This window comes from Heterodontus francisci, chromosome 10 (genome assembly GCF_036365525.1).
Source record: "Heterodontus francisci isolate sHetFra1 chromosome 10, sHetFra1.hap1, whole genome shotgun sequence".
Lineage (NCBI taxonomy): Eukaryota > Metazoa > Chordata > Chondrichthyes > Heterodontiformes > Heterodontidae > Heterodontus > Heterodontus francisci.
In genome coordinates, this window is record NC_090380.1 from 111,840,808 (window position 1) to 111,864,470 (window position 23,663).

At 44.5% G+C, this 23,663-nt stretch overlaps 1 protein-coding gene across 1 annotated transcript; it reads right to left on the reverse strand.

The window, feature by feature from the left end:
- Positions 1-832: 832 nt before the first annotated feature.
- chodl (chondrolectin) lies at positions 833-22,900 on the reverse strand. Its single transcript, XM_068040064.1, has 7 exons — positions 22,810-22,900; positions 17,764-18,082; positions 14,650-14,807; positions 12,891-12,938; positions 7,705-7,800; positions 4,137-4,239; positions 833-1,623 (listed from the first exon to the last, which is right to left on the reverse strand). The coding sequence occupies exons 1-7, from the start codon at positions 22,898-22,900 to the stop codon at positions 1,539-1,541; spliced, it is 900 nt and encodes a 299-aa protein (XP_067896165.1). The 3' UTR covers positions 833-1,538.
- Between the last annotated feature and the right edge of the window lie 763 nt (positions 22,901-23,663).

Here is a 23,663-nt window from a genome sequence, read left to right on the forward strand (position 1 = left end):
GTTTATGGAGGGAATTCCAGAACATAGGGCCTCAGTAGCTGAAGGCACGGCCATCAATGGTGGAGCAAAAAAATCAGGGATATGCAAGAGGTCAGAATTGTCGGGGTGCAGAGATCTCAGAGGTTTTGCAGAGCTGGAGGAGGTTACAGAGATAGGAAGGGACAAGACCAAGGAGGGAATTGAAAACAAGTATGAGAAGATTTAAATCGGGGTTGCCAGAACAGGAGCCAATGTAGGTCAGATAGCACAGGGATGATGGGTAAATGGGACTTGGTGCGAGGTTAGGATAAAGGTAAAAGAGTTTTGGATGAGCTCAAGTTTATGCAGAATGCAAGGTGGGAGGCCGTCCAGGGGAGCAGTGGAATAATCGAGCCTGGAGGCAACAAAGACATGGGTGAAGATTTCAGCAGCAGATGAGCTGAGGTGGGGCAGACGAAGTAGGGCCACCCTACCAATTAGGACATTGGCTTTGGGTGATCGAGAGCTGAGTAGAAAGAACCCTCAGGGTTAGTGACAAGTGTACTCTTTGGATCTCACTAATTAACCAGCCTAACTCATTAATCACTAAATTAGTGCCAACGAATGCGGCAGACCCGTCTATGTCTGGTATTGGATTACTGAGTGATGTATGCTGGGTTGACATGGTTCCAATCTACCACAGCCAGTCATGCCAATATCCAAACCCCAAACTGACTCTGCTCACCTCCATCCCCGAGAAGAATTATAACTGAAAACAGTTCACTTAATCATACAATCCACTTTAATTAAAAATATTTCACATTTTTCCCCCTTTCTTAATATCTTCCCAGCACAACAAAACGAGCGCAATTTGTAGCAAACAAGGGGCAATGAACATGCCAAAAACTTAAATACTTAGCTTGGACAAGGGAGGGGCATAACGAGGACTGGTTTGTTTTATCTCTGGAAGCTATTCCAATTTGTAGTGAAGCGGAATTTGACTTTCTCTTTCCACTTTCTGTTAGTCAGGGTTATCACTTGTGTCCAGGATCACTGACCATGGCTTCTTCACCAGAAGCTTGACTTTGAAGTAATGATAACGCTTCATTGTTCTAAAGCCATTCACTGCTATCAATCGGGAGCGTGTTTTTTGCCGCATCCTATCCCCAGCCCACCAAAATGTTTTCAAACCTCTAAGCAGTCCATTCTCTGCCAACATTTTCAGTCTAGAACTTGCTTTTTTTTCGGCCTCCTGTAATTTGTACGAAAGCTGCATACTCTCAGTACTGATTGGCCTCATTGCCACTACCTGCAGTGACTGCATCTCTTCCACCGGTTCCTGAGGTCCATCCTGAACACAGCAATGAAAATAAATCGACGAGAGGAAGGGGATTTTGTTTTCCCATTTCTTTTGATGGGCTGGTTGAATGTTTCTTGGTCCTTTCTATCAAACTTGTCTTGCCAACGCGCGCATTCTCTTGGAGGTCTATAATCAGCTTGTCGGACTGTTGGGATTGGGTACGTGTTGCTATAGTCGCTGCTTGTCTCTTTTCCACTGGTTAAATCAGGCCTGCAGGTTACTAAACATCAGCCTGGTTCTCTTTCTTTGGAGCTGGGGATATCCAGAGAGTCGACTCGTTTGGGCTGCTCTTCGATCGGTCTTTGCTGAGAGCAATAAAAGAAAACAAAGTCTTCAGTGAGTGAGACAACCTTGCAGTTAGCGTGTCTATTTCCTACAGTACCGTCCAATAATAAGCTGCCAAGTCTAGGTGATTATGTCAAGCATCAAATAGCAACTAGCGACTGCTATTGTTGCAACTTTTTCTATTCATTCACAGGATGTGGGTGTTGTTGGTATTCATTGCACTTCACTGAGTGGCTTGCTCGGCCATTTCAGAGGCAACACATTGTTGTGGGTCTGGACTCACATATACACCAGAGACTAGGTAAAGACAGCACATTTCCTTCCCTGAAGGACATCTGTGAACCAAATGGGTTGCTATGACAATCTGGTAGTTACAGGGTGTACTGATTTATTTTTTAATTGAGTTTAAATTCTCTAACTGCCATGGTGGGATTTGAACCCATATACTCCTGGATCATTAGCCACGGTTTCTGGATTTCTAGTCCAGTAACTTAAACACTATGCTACTATTTGCCACATTAATTGGCTCCTGATCTCACCAGCATTGACCAGTGGGAAGTTCCTGCAGCAGGGTCAAAATAGAACAAATCTCACCCACATCTAAAAGCAGATGGACTCAACTGCCCCATGGGTTTCCACACTGCACTTTCACCACCGAGACTTTGATTTGAATCTAGCCAAGAACAACAGGAAGGAAATCTCTCTCTAATGGCTGTAAGGATTTTAAGTGCAAAGAATTTGAGTGTTCCCAATTTAGATCCGAGGCCCACAGCATAAATCTTAATATGTTATTTACCACAGAATGGGCACAAAAGTGGTAACATCGATCATCAAAAAATCACAAGCATTCTGTGGCATTTAAGGTCCAGTAGCAGGAGCTCTTCTGAAATTGGGAGTGTCACATGGGGACAGGAATAAGGTAACCTTACTCTGCACACCGCTGTTCTCGACCTGACTTAGCAGTGCCAGATACAGACACTGGGCATCTCAAATCTACAGTTCCCCAGCTTGTACACTCTCTGGGGGCTACATTTGGCTTTGTGTGATGGTGTAAAACAGGTGAGAACGAATCAGCAGCCCATCTTACATCTCTCCTGATTATTATTTCCATTAATTAGATTGCTCTACAGAGAGCCAGCATGGACTTGATGGGCTGAATGACCTCCTTCTATGCCATAATGACTCTATGAAGTCAAACGAGATGTAAAATCCAGGCTGACACACTAAGTGTAGTACTGAGGGAGTGTTGCATTGTCGGAGGTACTGCCTTTCAGATGAGATGTTAAAAAGAGACCGTGTCTTCCCTCTCAGGCGCATATAAAAGATTTGTCATGCAGGCCCCCACCTGCCAAGAATGAGGAATATTAATTTCACCACATGAACATTAATTTTAAACTGTCACTGGAGTGAAGATAGAACTGGTTAAAAAAAAACCCACAATGGATCCTTGGCTGTAGAGACATTCTTGCATATTAACACACAGTACTTGGAAAGGACAAAGGGGCTACTCCTTGCTCCAATTTAATCCACAATGGACTTTTGATTACCAGACATTGAGGATGGAGGAGCTCGCATTCCAGGTTAACTGCTCAGATGGCCGAATTCACACGACTAACTGGCTGTTGAAGTAATTTGAACTTGCCACAGAGTTTTGAACTGGCAGGAAAGCTGTTTCCTCCTGGACTGAAAAGACCTCACACGGCTGGCTTGCCACAGCCTCTCCTGTCTGCTTTCATCTCTTTCTCAGAGAACTGAAAACCATTGATGACACATGAACCTCTTACCGTGAACAAAGTTTAAGAAGAATACTGGGCCCCAAAGAAAAGCAAGACCATATCTTGAATCAGGGACTACAGCGAGCTCAAAGCACAGTAACAAAATCCCCTCCTCAGCGATTGCTCAAACTGTTCCACTTTATCTTTTCTTCTGCTCTTTTCTGTCTCTATTTGCATGTGTGTATCGCGTATGCACGCTAGCATGGGGCATAATGTGTATCCGTAGGCGCTAACCAAATTAGAGTTTAAGTTTTAATAAATTTCACTTTTCTTCTTTAAACCTAAGAAAGTCTGTTTGTGCTCATTTCTTTGCCTATAATTGGAAAGCGGTGAACAACGATGCATCAAGGGGAAGCTCAAAACACAGTGTGTTTAAAATTAAACCCTGTTACAGTAAGACCAGGTGAAGGCTGAAAAGCAACCCTAGGCCTCTTTCTCACCTGGTCGTAACGGATTCAATGGCTTTATTTCGAAGAAGAGCAGGGGAATTCTCACCAGTGTCCTGGACAATAATTATCCCATCACTAAAACAGAATATTTGGACATTATCATATGGTTGTTTGTGGGAGCTTTCTGTATTTCTACATTGCAACGTTGACCGCAATTCAAAATACAAGCCTTTCTTTCAAATAAAAAGATTTACACCAGAATGAAATCTGACCCTCTTGCGGATGTTATGAAGCAATTGGCCCCCATTCCTCCATCCACACCAGAACCAGTGCCGCAGCCATGGCTATAGGCTAATATCGCTCACATACCTTCTGCTCAGCATTTGGATGCAGCAGGTTGCCAGGGCAACCACCAGCAATAACAGCAGTGGAATTGTGGGAATGATGACGTACACCACATTGGGCATTATCCCTGAAAAACAAGATTATTGGTTCAAGAAATTCCGACAAGCCACGCAAGCTAGAAGTTTACAAACAAGTTCCTCCTTTTCCCCCGACCGCTACTGATGAAGACAGAATGGCAGTCAATATAAAAGGGAACCCAAAAACTGCTACCTGCATGTAAATAGTAAATGGGTAGTAAGAGGTGGAGTGAGACCTATTAGCAACGAAGAGGATAATATCTGCTTAGAGGCACAAGGCAATGCTAGAATACTTTTGAGTACTTTGTATCAGTGTTTACTAAGGAAGAGGAATCTGACAAAATATCAGCAGAAGGGGAAACAGCAGAGGCGATGGAGAGGGTAAAAACTGAGAATGAGGAGGTACTGGAAAGGCTGGCTACGCTTAGGGTGGACAAGTCACCTGGTCTAGATGGCTTGCATCCCAAGTTGCTAAAAGAAGTGGGGTTGGAGATAGCAGAAGGGCTTTCCATAATCTTCCAATCTTCCCTGGATGTGGGGGAAGTACTAGAGGATTGGACAGTGGCAAATGTGACAACCTTATTCAAGAAAGGGTGTAAGGACAGTTTGAGCAACTACAGATCAGTTAGTTTAACATTAGTAGTGGGTGAGATTGTAGAAACAATAATCGGGGGGCAAAATCAACAGGCAGTTGGAGAGGTTTGAGTTAATTAAGGATAACCAGCATAAATTTGTAAAAGGCAGATCCATGCTTGACGAATCTAATTGAATTTTTTGATGAAGAAACAGAGAAGCCTGATGAAGGGAATGCAGTGGATGTTGCCTATATGGATTTTAAGAAAACGTTTGATAAAGTACCACTTAAAAGGCTGGTAATCAAAACTGAGGCTCATGGAATAGGAGGGTCAGTGTCCAACTGGATAAAAAAATTGGCTTAAGGACAGAAAACAGCAAGTCGTAGTAAATAGTTGTTTTTCCGATTGGAAGATGGTAGACAGTGGTGTTCCCCAAGGGTCAGACCTCTGCTTTTTTTGCTAGGTATAAATGACTTACATCTTTAAATACAAAGTAGAATTTCAAAATTTGTCAACTATACCAAACTTGGAGGAGTGGCAAACAGTGAGGATGATAGGAACCTGCAACAGGATGCACATAGACTGGCAGAATGGGCAGACAAGTGGTGGATGGAATTTAATACAGACAAATATGAGGTAATGTATTTTGGCAGAAGAGATAGGGAGAGACAGTATAGACTTAATGGCACAGTTCTAAAGAGTGTACAGGAACAGGTGGACCTGGGGGTGCATGTGAATCGATCTTTGAAGGTGGCAGAACATATTGAGAATGTGGTTAGCAAAGCATATGGGATTTGGGTTTCATAAATAGAGGCAGAGAGTACAAAAGAAGGGAAGTTATGCTGAATCATTATAAATCTCTGTAACCTAAAATGGCTGGTCAGAGACGTTTCTGAAGCATGCTGGGAAGCAGAATGGCCAAGCAAAGCGAACCCAACAGTCTGAAACAAGTTTGAACTTGTTCTGGTGCAAATCAATCAGTGGATAACTGCAGACGCCTAATATGGCCGATTTGCATCATGTCTGTAACCAGAGGAAACAAACTCAGCCGTTCAGGGACAGACGAGAGGTACCAAAACAATGGAGGTGGTAAACAGTTTATCCTGTTTTGCACAGAACTGATATCTTCTGAAAACACAGCATTAAATTGTTTACAGAAAGACAGATAGGTGACAAAGAATAGTAAATAAGTCCCACGGATGACCTCATAACTGGAGGGGGCACATTTGAACATTTTGGATACTAAAGGAAACCATATAAAAGTGGAGGTTCGGAGCCTCTCTTCAGCGACAACTGTACAGACCAACCATCACACAAGAACTACAGACTTCGAGCCAAGGGATCGAAGGAGGATCACCTGTCGGATATCGTGCCTGGCCAGCCATTCCGGTTATGGGTAATATTTGAGCTTTTAGTTAGAATTGCTTAAGTGACAAGTCAGGGACTTGCATCAGCTACGCCAAGAGGCTAGCATTTAGAGTACTCAAGAGAAGTGTCTTTAATGTGGATTGAAAGTGAAGTTTCGTACATGTACAAAATCGATCTAACTGTCTCACGAGAGCATCCAAATTGAATAAAAATAGAATTGCACTAAACCACGATGTGGTCATTGTGTGAAACCAAGTCAACAATTTACCAGAATGGTTCCAGGGATGCAGGATTTTAGTTACAAGGTTAGGTTGGAAAAACCTGGGGTTATTCCCCTTGGTGCAAAGGAGATGGGGGGAGACTTGGCTGAGGAGTACAAGATTAGGACATGCTTAGATAAGTTAGACAAGGAAAAACTGTTCCCATTAATTGATGGTGCAAGGGCTAGGGGACACAAATTGAAAATTTTGGGCAAGAAATGCAGGGGGAATGTGAGGAAGAACTTTTTTATGCAGTGAGTGGCAATGACCTGGAACTCTCTGCCCATGAGGGAGGTGGAACTGGAGACAATCAATGATTTCAAAAGGAAATTGGATGGGCACTTGAAGGAAATACATTTTCAGAGCTACAGGGATGGAGTGGGGGAGTGGGAATGACTGGATTGCTCCTTGGAGAGCTGGCATGGAGTCGATGGACTGAATGGCCTCCTTCTATGCCATATATGACTCTAGCTGATACTGCTAATTATTGCAGAGCCAAAGTTCCACAGGCATCGTCAGCCCTCATTCCAGATCCTACTTTCCACGTGTGAGTTTAGACAGAATCGATCAGCAGGTTGTTCAGCGCAGGGACTATATGGACCAAGCCTGAGTCACTTGACAGCCTCCAGGGGTGGAAATCTTGGATAAATTCTTCCCGTCCCTAGCTCAGATTGACTGAGGCCAATTAAACTACCCCTAACCAGCGCCCAGATTGTGACCAGCCAACTTAGAACAGACTAGCGATCGAACCCTCCTGATCTTTATGACTAAGTTCCATAATGGTCAATGCATTTACTAACAGAATGCATGGAGGGGAAGCCCCTAACTAAGACAAATACGTCAGTGTTGTGCCTCGAATACACCCCTTACTGCAGACTGGCTGCAGTTCAGCACTGAAACAATTTCCGTTTATAAGCTGGAAAGGTAAATGTTGTCACTCACCCCCTTGCCCATAGAACAAAGAAGCTTCAAATAACTGTAAATGAAGTGGAGGAGGCTATGGTTCCGATACATTTCCCCATACAGCGGTGGGGACAAGGATCCACTTCCATGATCACGCATTGGGCTTCGTGCAAATTGCAGCCTGTTTTATACCTCTCCTGGCTTTTATTTTAAGAGATGGGTGAGCTGCCTGTGAAGGTGCGACTGGCACTGACAATTGGCCCAAATGAGTGAAATTAGGCCCACTTTCAGGCCGGTCTCAGGCCTTTTGGTGAGACGGAATAAAGGCCCAGAGACATTTTTACCCCATTGTCGTCTAAACTCGTGAATGAAAAGCTCTAATCACACAATTACTGATGTCAGAAATTACCTGATGATTCTGTCACAACCATGTGGTGTTGGTCATCGGCGGAATTACTGGGTGCGTGAATCTTGACCTCTGGCCCCGTAGACACATTTTCTGAAACTGGTGAAGATTAGAATCATTCTAGCTTTCCTTTTGCACAACAGTTTCCAGCAGGAACAATCAAAAAGGAACCATCTCTAAAATGAGTTCCCTAGATGACACAACGGAACTGAAATTTTGGCTTGGGTCAAAGCGGAAACTCAGTGACAAATGTAACTGAACCCAGCATTCTACAACAGTTTTTTAAAAATTCATTCTCAGGGTCTGGGCATCCCTGGCAAGTTCGGCATTTATTGTTCATCCCTAGTTGCCCTTTGAAGGGGCTGGTGCACTGTCTTCTTCTTGATGCCACTTAAAGTGGTTTGCTTGGCCACTTCAGAGGGCGTAGAAGAGTGAACCATTTTGTTATGGAACAAGGTTGCCAACTGTCCAGGATTCTACAGGAATATTCTCCAGGAACTAAAGATTAATGTTCCAGACACTGCTACGAGCAACATCCAGGAGAAAAATCATGGGGCGTTAAACAAAAAAAAGTGTTTTGTCTTTATTTTTGAACAAATTCATTTGTTGTAAACATGCAGGAGATTGGAAAAAAGACAGTTTGAGACATCCAAGAATCATCCAATTGGGTAGAATCTGTTTGCCTTCAAATTGGTGAGACAAGGCGTTAAACCGCAAAGGTGGATAATTTAAGCAATTGATGTTTAGCTTAGAGATACAGCACTGAAACAGGCCCTTCGGCCCACCAAGTCTGTGCCGACCAACAACCACCCATTTATACTAATCCTACACTAATTCCATATTCCTACCACATCCCCACCAGTCCCTATATTTCCCTACCACCTACCTATACTAGGGGCAATTGCTAACGGCCAATTTACCTATCAACCTACAAGTCTTTGGCATGTGGGAGGAAACTGGAGCACCCGGAGGAAACCCAAGCGGACACAGGGAGAACTTGCAAACTCCACACAGGCAGTACCCAGAACTGAACCCAGGTCACTGGAGCTGTGAGGCTGCAGTGCTAACCACTGCGCCACTGTGTCAGAGGCATTTGAAAGCACAAGGTTACATGATAAGACCTCCAGGAATGCATCCAGCCAGCATTGACAACCCTAATGCGGGGCCTCAGTCCACATATATGCCAGTCCGGCAGGCTCCGGCACTGTTGGGGAAAGGGTGGGCAATGGGGGTTGGTGCAGTGGGGGTGGGGAGGTGGTGGGTGGTGTTACCGGATGGACAGCCTTTGCCACCGGGGGCCCTCCGTGGAACACAGATGAGGCCCATGGAGGGGCCCACCCATCCCCAAGCCCATAGGGAGACCACGTTGTTTTATGACAAGACATCCCCACATGGTGGAAGCAACCCCCCTCCTGCCGTTTGTTTAATTCCAGCAGTGGCGGGAATAGGCCCTTAAGTGGCTACAGATTGGCCTTTCCCGAGCCCTACCTAATCACGGTACAACAGGAAAGTGACAGGTCCTCCGCGCCACCACCCCTTCGTAATTCTATGGGCCCCCCACTGCCTAACCCGTCTCAGCACGGCCCATTAAATTCCGCCCTATGTTACACGTGGCTGGCAAGGGAATACATCATCCGCACCCCAAGTGTGCGCGGGACAGCTCTGATCTCACCAACCAGCAATAGTTCTGGTTGTTAGGTGTGGCAATATCGCTGGGTCCAAATCCTGGAACTCCCAAACCGAACCGTACCTTCACCACAAGGACTGCAGTGGTTCAAGAAGAAGGCCTATCACCACCGACTCAAGGGGCAACTAGAGATGGGCAATAAATGCCAGCCTTGCCAGTGATGAATGCCTCTCGAAGAATGATTCTTTTTTTTTTAAATGCATGGGATTCCAAACATTTCTGCTGTCCAGTATTTATAGTGAATTATTAATCGTGTTCTGCAAGCTTGTTTATGAGAACCTGAGCATGGGAAATCCTAATCCAATGCTTTTCTTTTCACTCTTTCTTCCTTTTGGGAAGAGTTGGGCTTGTACTGGGTTTGTGCTTGGGGGGGTCCTGGAAGCCCTTAGCCTTCCTCAGAGGACAATGATTAAATAACCGTACCACCACCACCCACTGGCCTCACTGAATTCCACAGCTGGACAACAGTAGCAAGGGACACGAAGCTCAGGCGGATAAATAGAGTTGCGGTACAGATCAGCTATGCTCTAACTGAATGGCGAAACAGTGTTGAACTTGGATCCTTCTGTTCTGACTGGCTTTCCTCCACCTCACAGTTGCTTTTACCCACTGATGCATGGGGCAGGGAGGGAGCTCTTCACTTTAGTCAGAGGTTTTATATTCAGGTATCACTGCGAACGTTTTTACCAACAAATGGATGATGTTGTGCTGTGTGATACTAGAACACGTTACTGTGGTCCAATGAAGTTCCTCAGTCTGCTATTTTGGTGACTGTATTTTTGTCTCATTATGTTGGGAAGCATATTGGGAGGATTTACTGCACTAAAGGTGCTAGATAAATGCAAGTTGTTGCTGTTGTTGATATGGTCACCAGTCGCAGGACTGTAAAGAGCTGGGCCGTACAAATGGGAAAGATCTCTAGATCATAAAAGCAAAATACTGCAGATGCTGGAAATCTGAAATAAAAACAAGAAATGCTGGATTCACTCAGCAGGTCTGGCAGCATCTGTGGAAAGAGAAGCAGAGTTAATGTTTCGGGTCAGTGACCCTTCTTCGGAACTGACAAATATTAGAAATGTCACAGGTTATAAGCAAGTGAGGTGGGGGTGGGGCAAGAGATAACAAAGGAGAAGGTATAGATTGGACAAGGCCACATAGCTGACCAAAAGGTCATGGAGCAAAGGCAAACAATATGTTAATGGTGTGTTGAAAGACAAAGCGTTAGTATAGATAAGGTGTTAACGGACTGAATATTGAACAGCAGCAAGTGCAAACGTGGAAAAAAAACAGTGGGTAAGCAAACTGAACAAACTAAGATGAAATGAAATAAATGCAAAAAAAAGATGGCAAAAAATGTAAAAAAGAAAAAAGAACTAAAAATGAAAGTAAAATGGGTGGCTGTCATGCTCTGAAATTATTGAACTCAATGTTCAGTCCGGCAGGCTGTAGTGTGCCTAATCGATAGATGAAATGCTGTTCCTCGAGCTTGCGTTGATGTTCACTGGAACACTGCAGCAATCCCAGGACAGAGATGTGAGCATGAGAGCAGGGGGGAGTGTTGAAATGGCAAGCAACCAGAAGCTCAGGGTCCTGCTTGCGGACTGAGCGGAGGTGTTCCGCAAAACGGTCACCCAGTCTGCACTTGGTCTCCCCAATGTAGAGGAGACCACATTGTGAGCAGCGAGGAGAGAGGAGGTAAATGGGCAGGTATTACACCTCCTGCGATTGCAGGGGAAGGTGCCATGGGACGGGGACGAGGTTGTGGGGGTAATGGAGGAGTGGACCAGGGTGTCGCGGAGGGAACGATCCCTTCGGAATTCTGACAGGGGAAGGGAGGGGAAAATGCATTTGGTAGTGGCATCACGCTGGAGGTGGCGGAAATGGCGGGGGATGATCCTTTGGATATGGAGGCTGATGTGGTGGAAAGTGAAGATCTCTGGTTCAGTCCTCCAGCTTGAGCGTCCCCGATATTCATCGCTCTACCATTCTATGGCTACCAAGGCCCTAAACTCAGGAATTCCTTCCCTAAACCTCTCCGCCTCTCTCTCTCCTCCTTTAAGATGCTCCTTAAAACCTGCCACTTTCATCGAGCTTTGGCTACTGTCCTAATATCTCTTTGTGTTACTTGGTGTCAAATTTTGTTTGATAATCATTCCTGTGAAGCTCCTCGGGATGTTTTACTTCATTAAAGATACCATAAAAATGCAAGTTGTTGTTAGAATTGGTATTAAACCATTTTGAAATAAATGTGTCTGTTTAACTATTGGACAGAAAAATTCCATGCAATCACTATCACATTTTATTGCAAATATCACGGGTGGCACAGTGGTGCAGTGGTCAGCACCGCAGCCTCACAGCTCCAGGGACCCGGGTTCAATTCTGAGTACTGCCTGTGTGGAGTTTGCAAGTTCTCCCTGTGACCGCGTGGGTTTTTGCCGGGTGCTCCGGTTTCCTCCCACCGCCAAAGACTTGCAGGTGATAGGTAAATTGGCCATTGTAAATTGCCCCTAGTGTAGGTAGGTGGTCGGGAATATGGGATTACTGTAGGGTTAGTATAAATGTGTGGTTCTTGGTCGGCACAGACTCGGTGGGCCGAAGGGCCTGTTTCAGTGCTGTATCTCTAAAAAGAATAAGTGAAGGCCAGCTATCACTGAATGGTACAAGTATAACAATCCCAGGATAGACTTTAGACCAAGTATCAAAGGCTGAAACTTCTGTTCGAAAATATGAAAACACGAGCATACAAATTAGGAGAAGTAGGCCATTCGGCCCCTCTAGCCTTCTCCACCATTCAATAAGATCATGCCTGATCTGTTTGTGTCGCCAATTCCACATTCCCATCTACCTCCGATAATCTTTGATTCCCTGCCTAACAAGAATTTATCTACCTCCACCTTAAAAATATTTAATGTCTCCGCCTCCACCTCCTTCTGAGGCACAGAGCTCCAAAGTCGCACAACCCTCTGAGGGAAAAATATTTCTCCTCATCTCTGTCCTAAAAGGATGACCCCTAATTTTAAAACAGTGCCCCCTAGTTCTGGACTCCCCCACAAGAGGAAACATCCTGTCCACATCCACCTTGTCAAGACCATTCAGGATCTTACATACTTCAATCAAGTCTTCCCTCACTCTTCTAAACTCCAGTAAAAACAAGGCAAGTCTGTCCAACCTTTCCTCATAAGACAACCCGCTCATTCCAGGATCAATCTAGTAAACCTCCTCTGAACTGCCTCCAAGGCATTCATATCCTTCCTTAAATAAGGAGACCAAAACTGCACACAGTATTTGAGATGTTATCTCACCAATGCCCTGTATAACTGAAACATAACACCCTTACTTTTATTTTCAATTCCTCTTGTAATAAAGGATAGCATTCCATTAGCCTTCTTTATTACTTGCTGTACCTGCATAACATTTTGTGAGTCATACACTAGAACACCTAGATCCCTCTGTGACTGAATAAGTAACTGAATGTGCAAGTAAATGGTCACATTTCACTTACCATAGTCTGGCTCCACACGGTCCCCAAATTCATTACTCAAGAAGTTTTCTGTCAACAGAGAAAGAACGGTAATATGCAGCATCCTTTCTTCAACTGAATAATGTCACAAGGATGAGAAAAATCCCAGCATGTTTTCACATAAAAACCTTTTGCAGGAATAGTGCCTTAGAAGTGTTTCATTCACAGTCAGCATGGGGAGCTAGTTAAAGGCTGCAAAACAGCGAGAGCCCATATTGGCTCCTGATAATGGAGCAAGCAGTTGTTTACTGCAGTGGTGGTTGACAGTGTGTGTTTGTAGAAGGAGAAGAGGGAGAATGTCACTGGAACAAAGCACTGAGAGGAAACATGGCTAGTTACAGCAAGTCTAGGACAGGCTGTAGACTAGTTCTCGCCAACTACTACCTCGGCATGAGCCCAGGACATACTTAAACGAGTGCTCATAGATGGATACATCAAGTCCTGTAGAGGGAGAAAGAAAGTTAATATTTCAGATCATCATGAAGGGTCATCAAAATGTTAACTCTGCTTCTCTCTCCGTAGATGCTGCCACCTGCTGAGTATTTCCAGAATTTTCTGTTTTTATTTCAGATTTCCAGCATCTGCAATATTTTGCTTTCCTATTAGGGCAAACTCAACCCTGTCATAGATCTGCACTCCTGTTACAGTGCGATTGACATGAGGGAATGAGCTACGATATGAATGGCTCATCTTATGTTAGTTTTTACAGGACTTGCATAGTGTAAGAGCGGTGGGTCATTATCTGGGTTCCAGTTTGTGATAACTAGTCCAAATACATACTAATAATACATAATAAGTGTTCCACGTCACTGAGGCAGAGGGACTGGAGAAGCTGGAACTGTTCTTAGAGCAGAGAAGGTTAAGGGGAAATATAACAGAGGCGTTCAAAATTATCAATGGTTTTGATAGAGTAAATGAGAGACTGTTTTCACTGGCAAGGGGATCAGTAACCAGAGGACACAGCTTTAAGATAATTGGCAAAGAACAGATGAGTTTTTTTTTTACACGGCAAGTTGTTATGATCTGGAATGCACTGTCTGAAAGAGCGGTGAAAACAGATTCAATAGTAATTTTCAAACAGGAATTGGATAAATACTGGAAAGGGAAAAGTTTGCATGGCTATGAGGAAAGAGCAGATGAGTGGGGCTAATTGGATAGGTCTTTCAAAGTGTCGACACAGACACGATGGATGGAACGACCTCCTCCTGTATCATTTCAGAAGTGTCATGTTGAAACAGAGGATTTGTAATAATATCATTATGCCAGATTTATCCTCATGATAATAAGAAGCTGATTACTGATTTATTTCCGAAGCATTGTGTATATTAGAGATCACATTATGCAGAAGGTAAATATACACATCGAGATAACTCGGGGACTGCGTGATCTTCGGATTGGTTTCGATCACCTGAGGGGGTCAGAGAGGAATTTCCCAGTGTATTAGACCTGGGTTTTTCCTCTTTTTTGTTTGCTTTTCCCAATGGATTACACGGTTCTGGAGGTGATGGTGGGGATGGGAAGCAGGAAGTGTTTAATTCCAATGCTCCTGTTGTCATGAGATGTAGGGAAAACTTGCTGAACCATTGAGACTTTTCCTCCCCCTCAGCTGCATAAGTGAGTCTGATATCTATCAATATCATAAGTCATAACAGATCATATCACTTGGCACACAATAGACAGAGGAGAAGCTCGACAAGTCGGGGCCTCCAGTAGTAGCTTCATCATGGCGGGCCAGTCATACCTGATGCATACTTGCAGATGAAATTGTGCTTCATGTTACATCGGTCATCATTCCACTGATAGAGGTAGGGTCCACCTAGCCCAGGCTGAGCTGTCAGTTGGTGGTACATCACCACACACGCCTCACTGCCACAAGAAGGCTCATCTGTATACCAGTTCCTGGGGCAGAAAGTAAAGAACGTGACAACTCAATGATTGCTGGTTAAATCTGCAAGCATTTTTGTTTTTTATCTGTACTGTGCTTTTGTGTGAAGCAAGAGTCATCAGCACCAGTTCCACTATCTCGCCTAAGAGGCTATGAGAGCCCAGCCTATTCAGGAGGGAAGTTAGGAAACACGTCTTCATGCAAAGGGTGGGGGGGGGGGTAGAATATGGAATTCGCTCCCACTCAAAGCAGTAGATGCAGCTCAATTAATCATTTTAATTCTGAGATCGATTTTTGCTGGCCAAAGGTATTATGAGATAGGGCACTGAGGTGGCTGGATTGAGTCAAAATACAGATCAGCTATGATTTCACTGAAGGCTCAAGGGGTTGATTGACCTCCTCCTGTTCCTAAGATGTTCCTATTCTTCGAGCAAGGCTGATTTGCTTTTTAACCAGAAAATACTGTGCTAAAGAGTTTAAATCAGGGTCAGCAAAATGCCGATCGCGAACTATTGGGAGCTTGCTGTCGGTCTTTGAGTAGCTCACATAAAGCTTTGAAAAATTGCACTTAAAAAGAAAAGTTTTCTTTTAAAAGAGAAAATAAAACTACAATGTATTACAATGCACCCCTTGGTATAATGGAGATTATTTGATGTGTCTCTGCTCTTTGATCTGTATCCGGCCTGGACACCGCCCCCCATGCTGTCTTTGCGCCACTTGTTTTGATTCTAATTGGCTCCCACTGAGCACTGCTCCAACTACCCTGTGCTCTCCAACCAATCATGGTAGACCTTATATCCACTGGTCACAGCTAACCAATTAGATGTGTTGTTTTTTAGCAAGGCCCAGGTTAGCATGTCCTCAGATAACAGTCCGTTCCTGGAGGGAGCAGCCAGACCCGGGGAAGAGTCTGTTCCTGGAGGGAGCAGCCGGACCTGGGGGAAGAGTCTATTCCTGGAGGGAGCAGCCAAATCCAGGGAAGAGTCCATACCTGGAGGGAGCAGCCAGACCTGGGGAAGAGTCCGTACCTGGAGGGAGGAGCCAGACCCCGGGACGGGAGTAGCTAGCCAGCTAATCATTTTCGAGGAGAGAAAGTTACCGTAAGCTCGAACCATGGATGCTGAAATATCGAAGCCAACTGACCAACGAGCATCTGAATGACTCCATCAGGTTTTCCCTCCCCAGTTACAAGCCAAATTTCACAGGACTGGTGGACACATAGTGTCAAGTATCACACTGAAATAAAGTTAAATATATCATAATGTAATTCTAATAACCACATATTTCGTTTGCATTTATCTATCCATATTTTTTCAATATATGTATCAGTGGCTCGTGATTTTTTTTGTTTATAAGTAGCTCTCACTAAAGAAAATGTTGGTGACCCCTAGTTTAAATTATGAGGACAATTTGTATAAACTAGACTTTTATTCCCTTGAGTATGGAAGATTGAGAGATGATCTGATTGAGGTGTTTAGGATGGTCAAAAGTGTTGATAAGGTAGATCGACAAACTATTTCCTCTGATGAGGGAGTCCAGAACAACGGGGCTTTACCTGATCTTAACATTTTTGATTAAACCCATATTTAACAAAGAGCAGCACCACTGGCTATTAAAAATAATTGTAAAATAAAAATCGTAAAATCACCAGAAGGCTCTAATTGCCTCTTAAGGTGGCTGCTCTTGGTATGAAGCAACTAATTATGCAAAGATGAATAAATGTTGCATAACCACAAAGGACCTATGACTGTCGAGTGCTGATATATCCACTACTCACCACCAGAGGACAGTACTTGCATATTTATTGCCACAGCTCAGCGATGAAGCTTTGCAAAAGGCAACCAAACCTCAGCCCCAGCACCACAATAGGGCTGCCAACTCTGGTGGGACACATTCCTGAAAGGTGTCACCAGCCACCCCCTCCCCACACTCCCGCCATTGGTCAGCCAGCATGTCTATCCTTGTAGTGCCCTGCCTTCCTGCATCAACAGGGAATCACACAGACTCTTCATTATCCAATTGGATGATCCTTTACTTCCATCAATCAGCCTTTTTTCCCCCCACATCGGGTATTTTTACAACTAACAGATTTTGTTTTTAAAAAGACTATTTTTGTTTTAATGCTCCTATGATTTTCTTATGGGATTGCTTGCAATAAAGGCTAGAAGTCAGTTTTTAATTCCTGGAGACTCCAGGGCAATCCAGGAGGGTTGGGAACTGTCGGACCCAACCTGCTCTCTCTCGCAGTTCTCCAATCCACACATCATCCAACAGAACCAGACAATTCTGTGGCAATGTTACCCCCTAGATGTTATTGCATCTATAGCCCCTTTTATGCTGCTGGATTGTTTGATTTGGACTTTGTGAGATCAGTGACCACTTTCATAATCAGCAAACTTATCCCAGCAGAATCTTACACCAAATATTGTCTTGTGGTCTGCTAACACTGCCACTGGGTTAACATAAATGTAGGGATCTATCCCACAGGCGCTGATTTCACAGAATCCAAGCTACACACATTTGAAATTATGAGGGATTTGGCTGAGTAAATGAGCAGAAACTGTTTCCACTAACAGGAAGGTCCATAACCAGAGGACACAGATTTAAGATAATTGGCAAAAGAACCAGGGGAGAGTTAAGATTTCTTTTATTGCAGGGAGTTGCAATGATCTATAATGTGCTGCCTGAATGGATGGATTCAATAGTAACTTTAAAAAGGGAATTGGATAGATACTTGAAAATGAAATATTTGCAGGGCTAAGAGGAAAGAGCAGGGGAGTGGGAGGAATTGGACAGCTCTTTCAAAGAGCTGGCACAGGCACGGTGTGCTGAATGGCCTCCTTCAGTGCTGTATCATTCTACAATTAAAGCAGCTCATCTTTTTCAGGCACTGGTCGACCAGCACTAAGAGAACGCATGAGGCGCAGGGGATTAGATCCTTCAACCATGATTGAGCAGGACTGCATTTACCTGAAAGTTGCTGCACTTCCATCTGTCCACATGTAGAGGTCAGGACAGCCGCTGAATGTGCTGAGAGACTGTCCCTCACCGCTCCGCCTCAATCCAATCCAGAAATCTCCATCCGAAAGCCCAGAGCCAGACTTGGTCAGGTCCTGCAAGAGACTCTGGATCAGTCTTTGCTCGGTGGCTGACTGGATACTGACCAGGGCTCCCCCGTCCATCTCGCAGGCCTGACTCGCCTCCTCAAAACCAATGCGTCTGCTCAGGTCCTGAAAGTAGGCAATCTTGTAGCAGGGATATTCTGGGCCGCCATAGCACACAGTCTGACCTGCAAGAAAGAGAATTCCCACCTCACGAGCCTCCCCTCAGTGCCAAGCAAAAAATAAAACGCAGTTTCTAGGACGTTAGTACCAACCACAGCTCAATGGGTAACACTGTCGCCTTTAAATATCAAATTCATACGTTTAACTCTCCACTCCAAAGACTTGAGCACAAGATCTAGGCTGCCACTCCCAGTGCAGTGCAGAGGGAGTGCTGCATGGTCAACCACATCACCAACTCTATTTATATAGCACCTTTAGCTAGTAAAACATTCCAAGGCACTTCACAAGAGTCTTATCATAAAAACATTTACATCAGGTCATATACGAAGATATTAGGGTACAGCTAGGTTTTAAGCAAGGTCTTAAAGCAGGAAAGCAAGGCAAAGAAATTTAGTGAGGGAATTCCTGCCTTGGCAGCTGAAGGCACTGCCATGAATCGTGTAGCAATTAAAATTGGGGATGGTCAAGAGGCCAGAATTAGAGGAGTGCAGATATCTCGGAGGATTGTTGGTGTGGAGGAGTTTACAGAGATAGGAAGGGCAAGGCCATGGAGAGATTTGAAAACAAGGATGAGAATTTTTAAATCGACTGGGAGTGAGATAGTTGGCAGAGAGAGGGATGAAGTCAGTGGCTCGGGAACAGAGTCTGTGGCTGGGACCAAAGATAATGGCTTCGGTTTTCCAAATAGACAGGAGGTGCTGTCCTACGGATGAGACTTCAAACCGAAGCCCCATCTGCCCTCTCAGGAGGATGTAAAAGATCCCAGGTCACTATTTCAAAGAAGAGCACAGGAGTTCTCCTGGTGTCCTGGCCAATATTATCCCTCAACCAACAACACTAAAAAAAACTAGGTTATTTGGTCATGACCACATTGTTGTTTGTGCAATCTTGCTTTGTACAGTTGGCTGTCATGTTTCCTACAATACAACAGTAACTGCATGTCAAATAATTAGTTGTAAAGTGCTTTTATAGGATTCTTGGGGTTGTGAAAAGTGCTATATAAATGCAAGTTCTTTCTTTCTGTGATCTCGCCACAATTAATTAGGCTATATCTACCCATGCCAGGCTACAAATGGCAGTTCCTGTCTCCATTCATAGCTGCCAGTTTCTCCCCTACATCTTCCCTCTTCAGCTTTTGATGGTGCCCGCCTTTGCTACAATATGGGCTTAGCTCTGTGGCACCTCACATAGTCTGTGCCTTGGGAGTGTTTGATGAGACAGTGTAGAGGGAGCTTTATTCTGTATCTAGCCCATTATATGTCCCTTTGGGACATCGAGTCATCCATGTATGTATCTAAACAGCAAGTGTCTACAGGCTATTCAACCTTGAGCAACATCTCAACCAAGTCCTATCCTGTCCTGTCTTTACTTTCCCATCACTCTCTCAATATCATGCTGTTTCAGTTGAGATCAGCTAACACAACACAGACCGAGGGCTGAACCTCTACAGCTCAGCTCTTTAGTATCCCATTACTGGTAAATATGATGTGCTACATTTCATGATAAATTACTCGTGTACTGCAGCCACCCTGTCTGTGCTTAACATGCACTTTCTAAGAAGACTAACTGGATAACAATCAAGAGGAGGAACCCGGGCTGATCATTAGCCTGGAAATGTGTGACCCAATGTGATTCCTCCTGCAGCCCCCAGCCCACTCCCCACTATACCCACAGCTGAAATTGGTAAACTTAACAGACTATTACAGCAACAAATAGCATTTAGATAGCGCCTTTAATGTGGGAAAATGTCCCAAGGTGCTTCAGTGGAGCGTTACCTAAAATGAATGGTTGCTGAGCCAAAGAAGAATCTAGCAGGAGGAACGTCCAAAAGCTTGGTCAAAGAGGTAGGTTTTAGGCGACAGGTAGGTTCTCACCTTCTGAGTCGGAAGGTTGTGGCTTGCACCCCCACTGTGGAGATCTGAGCCTGTAATCCAGGCTGAACTTTCAGTGCAGTACTGAGGGAATGCTGCACTGCCAAGAATGCTGTCCCTTGAATGAGATGTTAAACTGAGGCCCTGTCTGCTCTCTCAGGTGAACGTAAAAGATCCCATAGCACTGTATCATTTGTTGCCCATCCTTACTTCCCATTAGAAGGTGGCAGTCAATGTTCCTCTTGAACCACTGCAATTTGTGTTTGTAGCGGTTTGATAATGGCTGAGTGATTCACTAGGCCACGTCAGAGGACAGTTAAGATGTCAACTACATTGGTGTGGGACTGGAGACACATATAGACCCAGACTTGGCAAGGATGGAAGATTTCCTTCCCTAAAGGACTTTGGAGAACCATTTTCTGAGGTCCTGCCCAGACATCAGGAAGGGAGGTATCAGCATTGACCCCGATCTGACCTTGAAAAAGCATCCAAACATAAGGTCTTTTGCAACTGGAGCAGGAACCAGGGCTCATTTTGCCTTTCCTAGTACAGGTCGACTGAGGCTAACTGTAATGGCTGAAATCAGCCAGCATAACACAGAAATGAACCAGAGATCTTCCCCGTCGATGCGGCCCAGCTCTTTACTGTCCCATTACTGGTAAATATGATGTGCTATATTTCAGGATGAATTACTCTGTGTACCACAGCCAACTTCATAACTACTCTTGTCAGCACTCAGAACTAGCCATTAAAGAACTGTAAAGTCAGGAACACTGTGATATAAATGTCAAATTGTTAAAGTACCTTTTTCAGTGATTAGCATTTTTTTTAATTGCCAGCACAAAATGACACATCTCGATCCATCCAAATATGAACCCATAGCAAATTACAATCATTTTAAGCCTATATTATTTTCCCCTCATAAGTTACAGTGACAATTAAGAACTTTTTTTCTTTTCAGCAGAAAGACTTGGCATGCTTTTGATTTGTGATGGAAGAAGATATAAATTATACTACACCCCAATTCACACAGCTGCTGCTCCCCATCAATAGATGGCTACTGAGGATAGACGAGGGACGGGATGTGGATTTTAAAGACTTTTACAATGGATTATGTTTCTCGCTAACAAAAATCAATGAGGAACGAGATGAGAGCAAAAGCAGGAGAAAACAAGAGAAGTGAACCGTGCAAGAAACGGGACTCTTTTGAAAAGTTGTGGGGTTAGAAAGAGTGAGACTTGCAGTGTTTTATCACACACAGGAAAGAGACAGCCAGACAGTGACACAGATATAGAAATGGGCCACAGAGAAATGCAGACATATAGTAAGATGGAGTCACACACACTCTCACACAGATGGACAGACATTCACCCACTCGCTCAATCACACATACACCCATGCACACATACACACACAGATGGCGATAGAGATAAATGCACACACACACACACACACTCACACACAGAAAGTGAATGTAGTGCATATGCATACAAATGAAATGAGACACACAAACTCACATTCACACAGTCACACATACTCACACATGCATGCACACTCACGCGCACTTACTGGCACACTCAAGCACACAGATGCACTCACACACATCCAGAAAGTGACAGAGAAATGCACACACATACAATAGGATAGAGACGCACACACAAAGACAAACACACACACGCACACACATGCACCCAGATAGTGGCAGACAGAAATGCACATGTATATAGGATACACACAAACACAGACACATGCACCTAGAAAGTGACAGAGAAATGCACAAGCATATAGTGGGATAGACACACACACACACACACACATGCACCCAGATAGTGGTAGAGAGAAATGCATACACATATAGTAAGACACACATAATACACACGCACACACACATTCTGTCTCATGCACATAAACACACATACTCAGACAATGACAAAGAGAAATGCAAATATAGGATAGACATACACTCAGATAGTCACATACACACAGAGCAACACACACATATAGCCCATACAGACAGAAAGGTGATACACATACACATAGATCTACACACACATATAAATACAAACAAATACAGTAAGGGACAGAGGAACAATACATATAGGGAGCAATATTTCAAGTATGCACCCATGACTTTCCAATTGCATTACTGACAGACGAGTTTCATTGTCCTTAGCAATTATCTCAAAGCATTAAAGAGAGGACTTGCATTTATATAGCACTTTTCGCAACCTCACTCTGTTCCAAAGTACATCACAGACAATGAAGTACTTCTGAAGTGTAGTCACTGGTGTAATGTTGGAAACACAACAGCAAATCTATGCACAGCAAGTTCCCACAAACAGCGATGTCATAATGACAAGAAAATATGAATTTTAGGTGTTGATTGAGGGATAAATATTGTCCATGACACTACTGAGAATGCTCCTGCTCTTCGTCGATACCATTACGTCCATTTGAGAGGAAAGACAGGGGCCTTGGTTTAACATCTCCTCTGAAGGATGGCACCTCTGACAGTGCAGCACTCCCTCGGTACTGCAGTGGGAGTGCCAGCTGAGATTGAGTGGGGCTTAAAACCCAGAGACTGTGCCACAGGTGATACTTGGGGTTGTATGACCTACCTTAGAGTAAGTCACACTGAAAGAAACACAGGCAAATAGGCACACACCACTAAACTACACACTTGAAAGTAACACACATGCAAACTGAATGAGAGAAGAGATGTTCAACTTGAAGTCTCTCTGAGATTGCCCTGTGCTGCTCTACTTTAACCCTTCCCGCAGACTGAAACTCGATCAGACCCTGAGCCTAGGCCGTGCAGACACAGACCCACATTAAAGGGGTGAGGATAGCACTGTACTCACCGCTCAAAACCCGAGTGCTGGAGCCGCTGCCCAGGATCCCGCACAGTATCAGCACCAACAGCCGAGTGGACAGCGCCTGGGGCGGGAGCATTGGGGCACCGAGTGGGAGCGGGAGTCGCAAAAAAGGGCGCAATGCAACTCAGAGAACTGGAGGAAAAAGGAGCGCAATGCAACTCAGAGAACTGGAGGAAAAAGGAGCGCAATGCAACTCAGAGAACTGGAGGAAAAAGGAGCGCAATGCAACTCAGAGAACTGGAGGAAAAAGGGGCGCAATGCAACTCAGAGAACTGGAGGAAAAAGGAGCGCAATGCAACTCAGAGAACTGGAGGAAAAAGGAGCGCAATGCAACTCAGAGAACTGGAGGAAAAAGGAGCGCAATGCAACTCAGAGAACTGGAGGGAAGAGGGGCGCAATGTAATTCAAGACACCAGCTGATACAACAGACACAAAATCAGGGTTCCTTGCAATTTAAAAAAAGGTGCAATTCAAATCAGGTTTTCCGCAAAAAGAGGTGCCATTTTAAATCAGATCTCCTGCAAAAAAAGTAACATAAATTGGCGATCCTGCAAAAATAAGGACTCGGTGCAAGATCAGGGGCGTCGCAACGAAAAAAAAAATGCAACGCAAATTTAAGGGTCGGCGCGAATACGTCGCAAAGCAGAATCAGCGGTAGGGAGCGAGTGAGCGGTGCAGAGCAGTCACCGCCAAGTCAACGCCGATCCCAGTCCGATTGCACAGACGGGGCAGCCTCCAGAGCGGTTCTTCTGAGCCTCCTCCAGCTCTCGGTGGTGCGTGTTCTAAGAAGCCAGGCTGCTGTACTCCGGGGCTGCTGCTTTATACAGGAGACAAGCAGA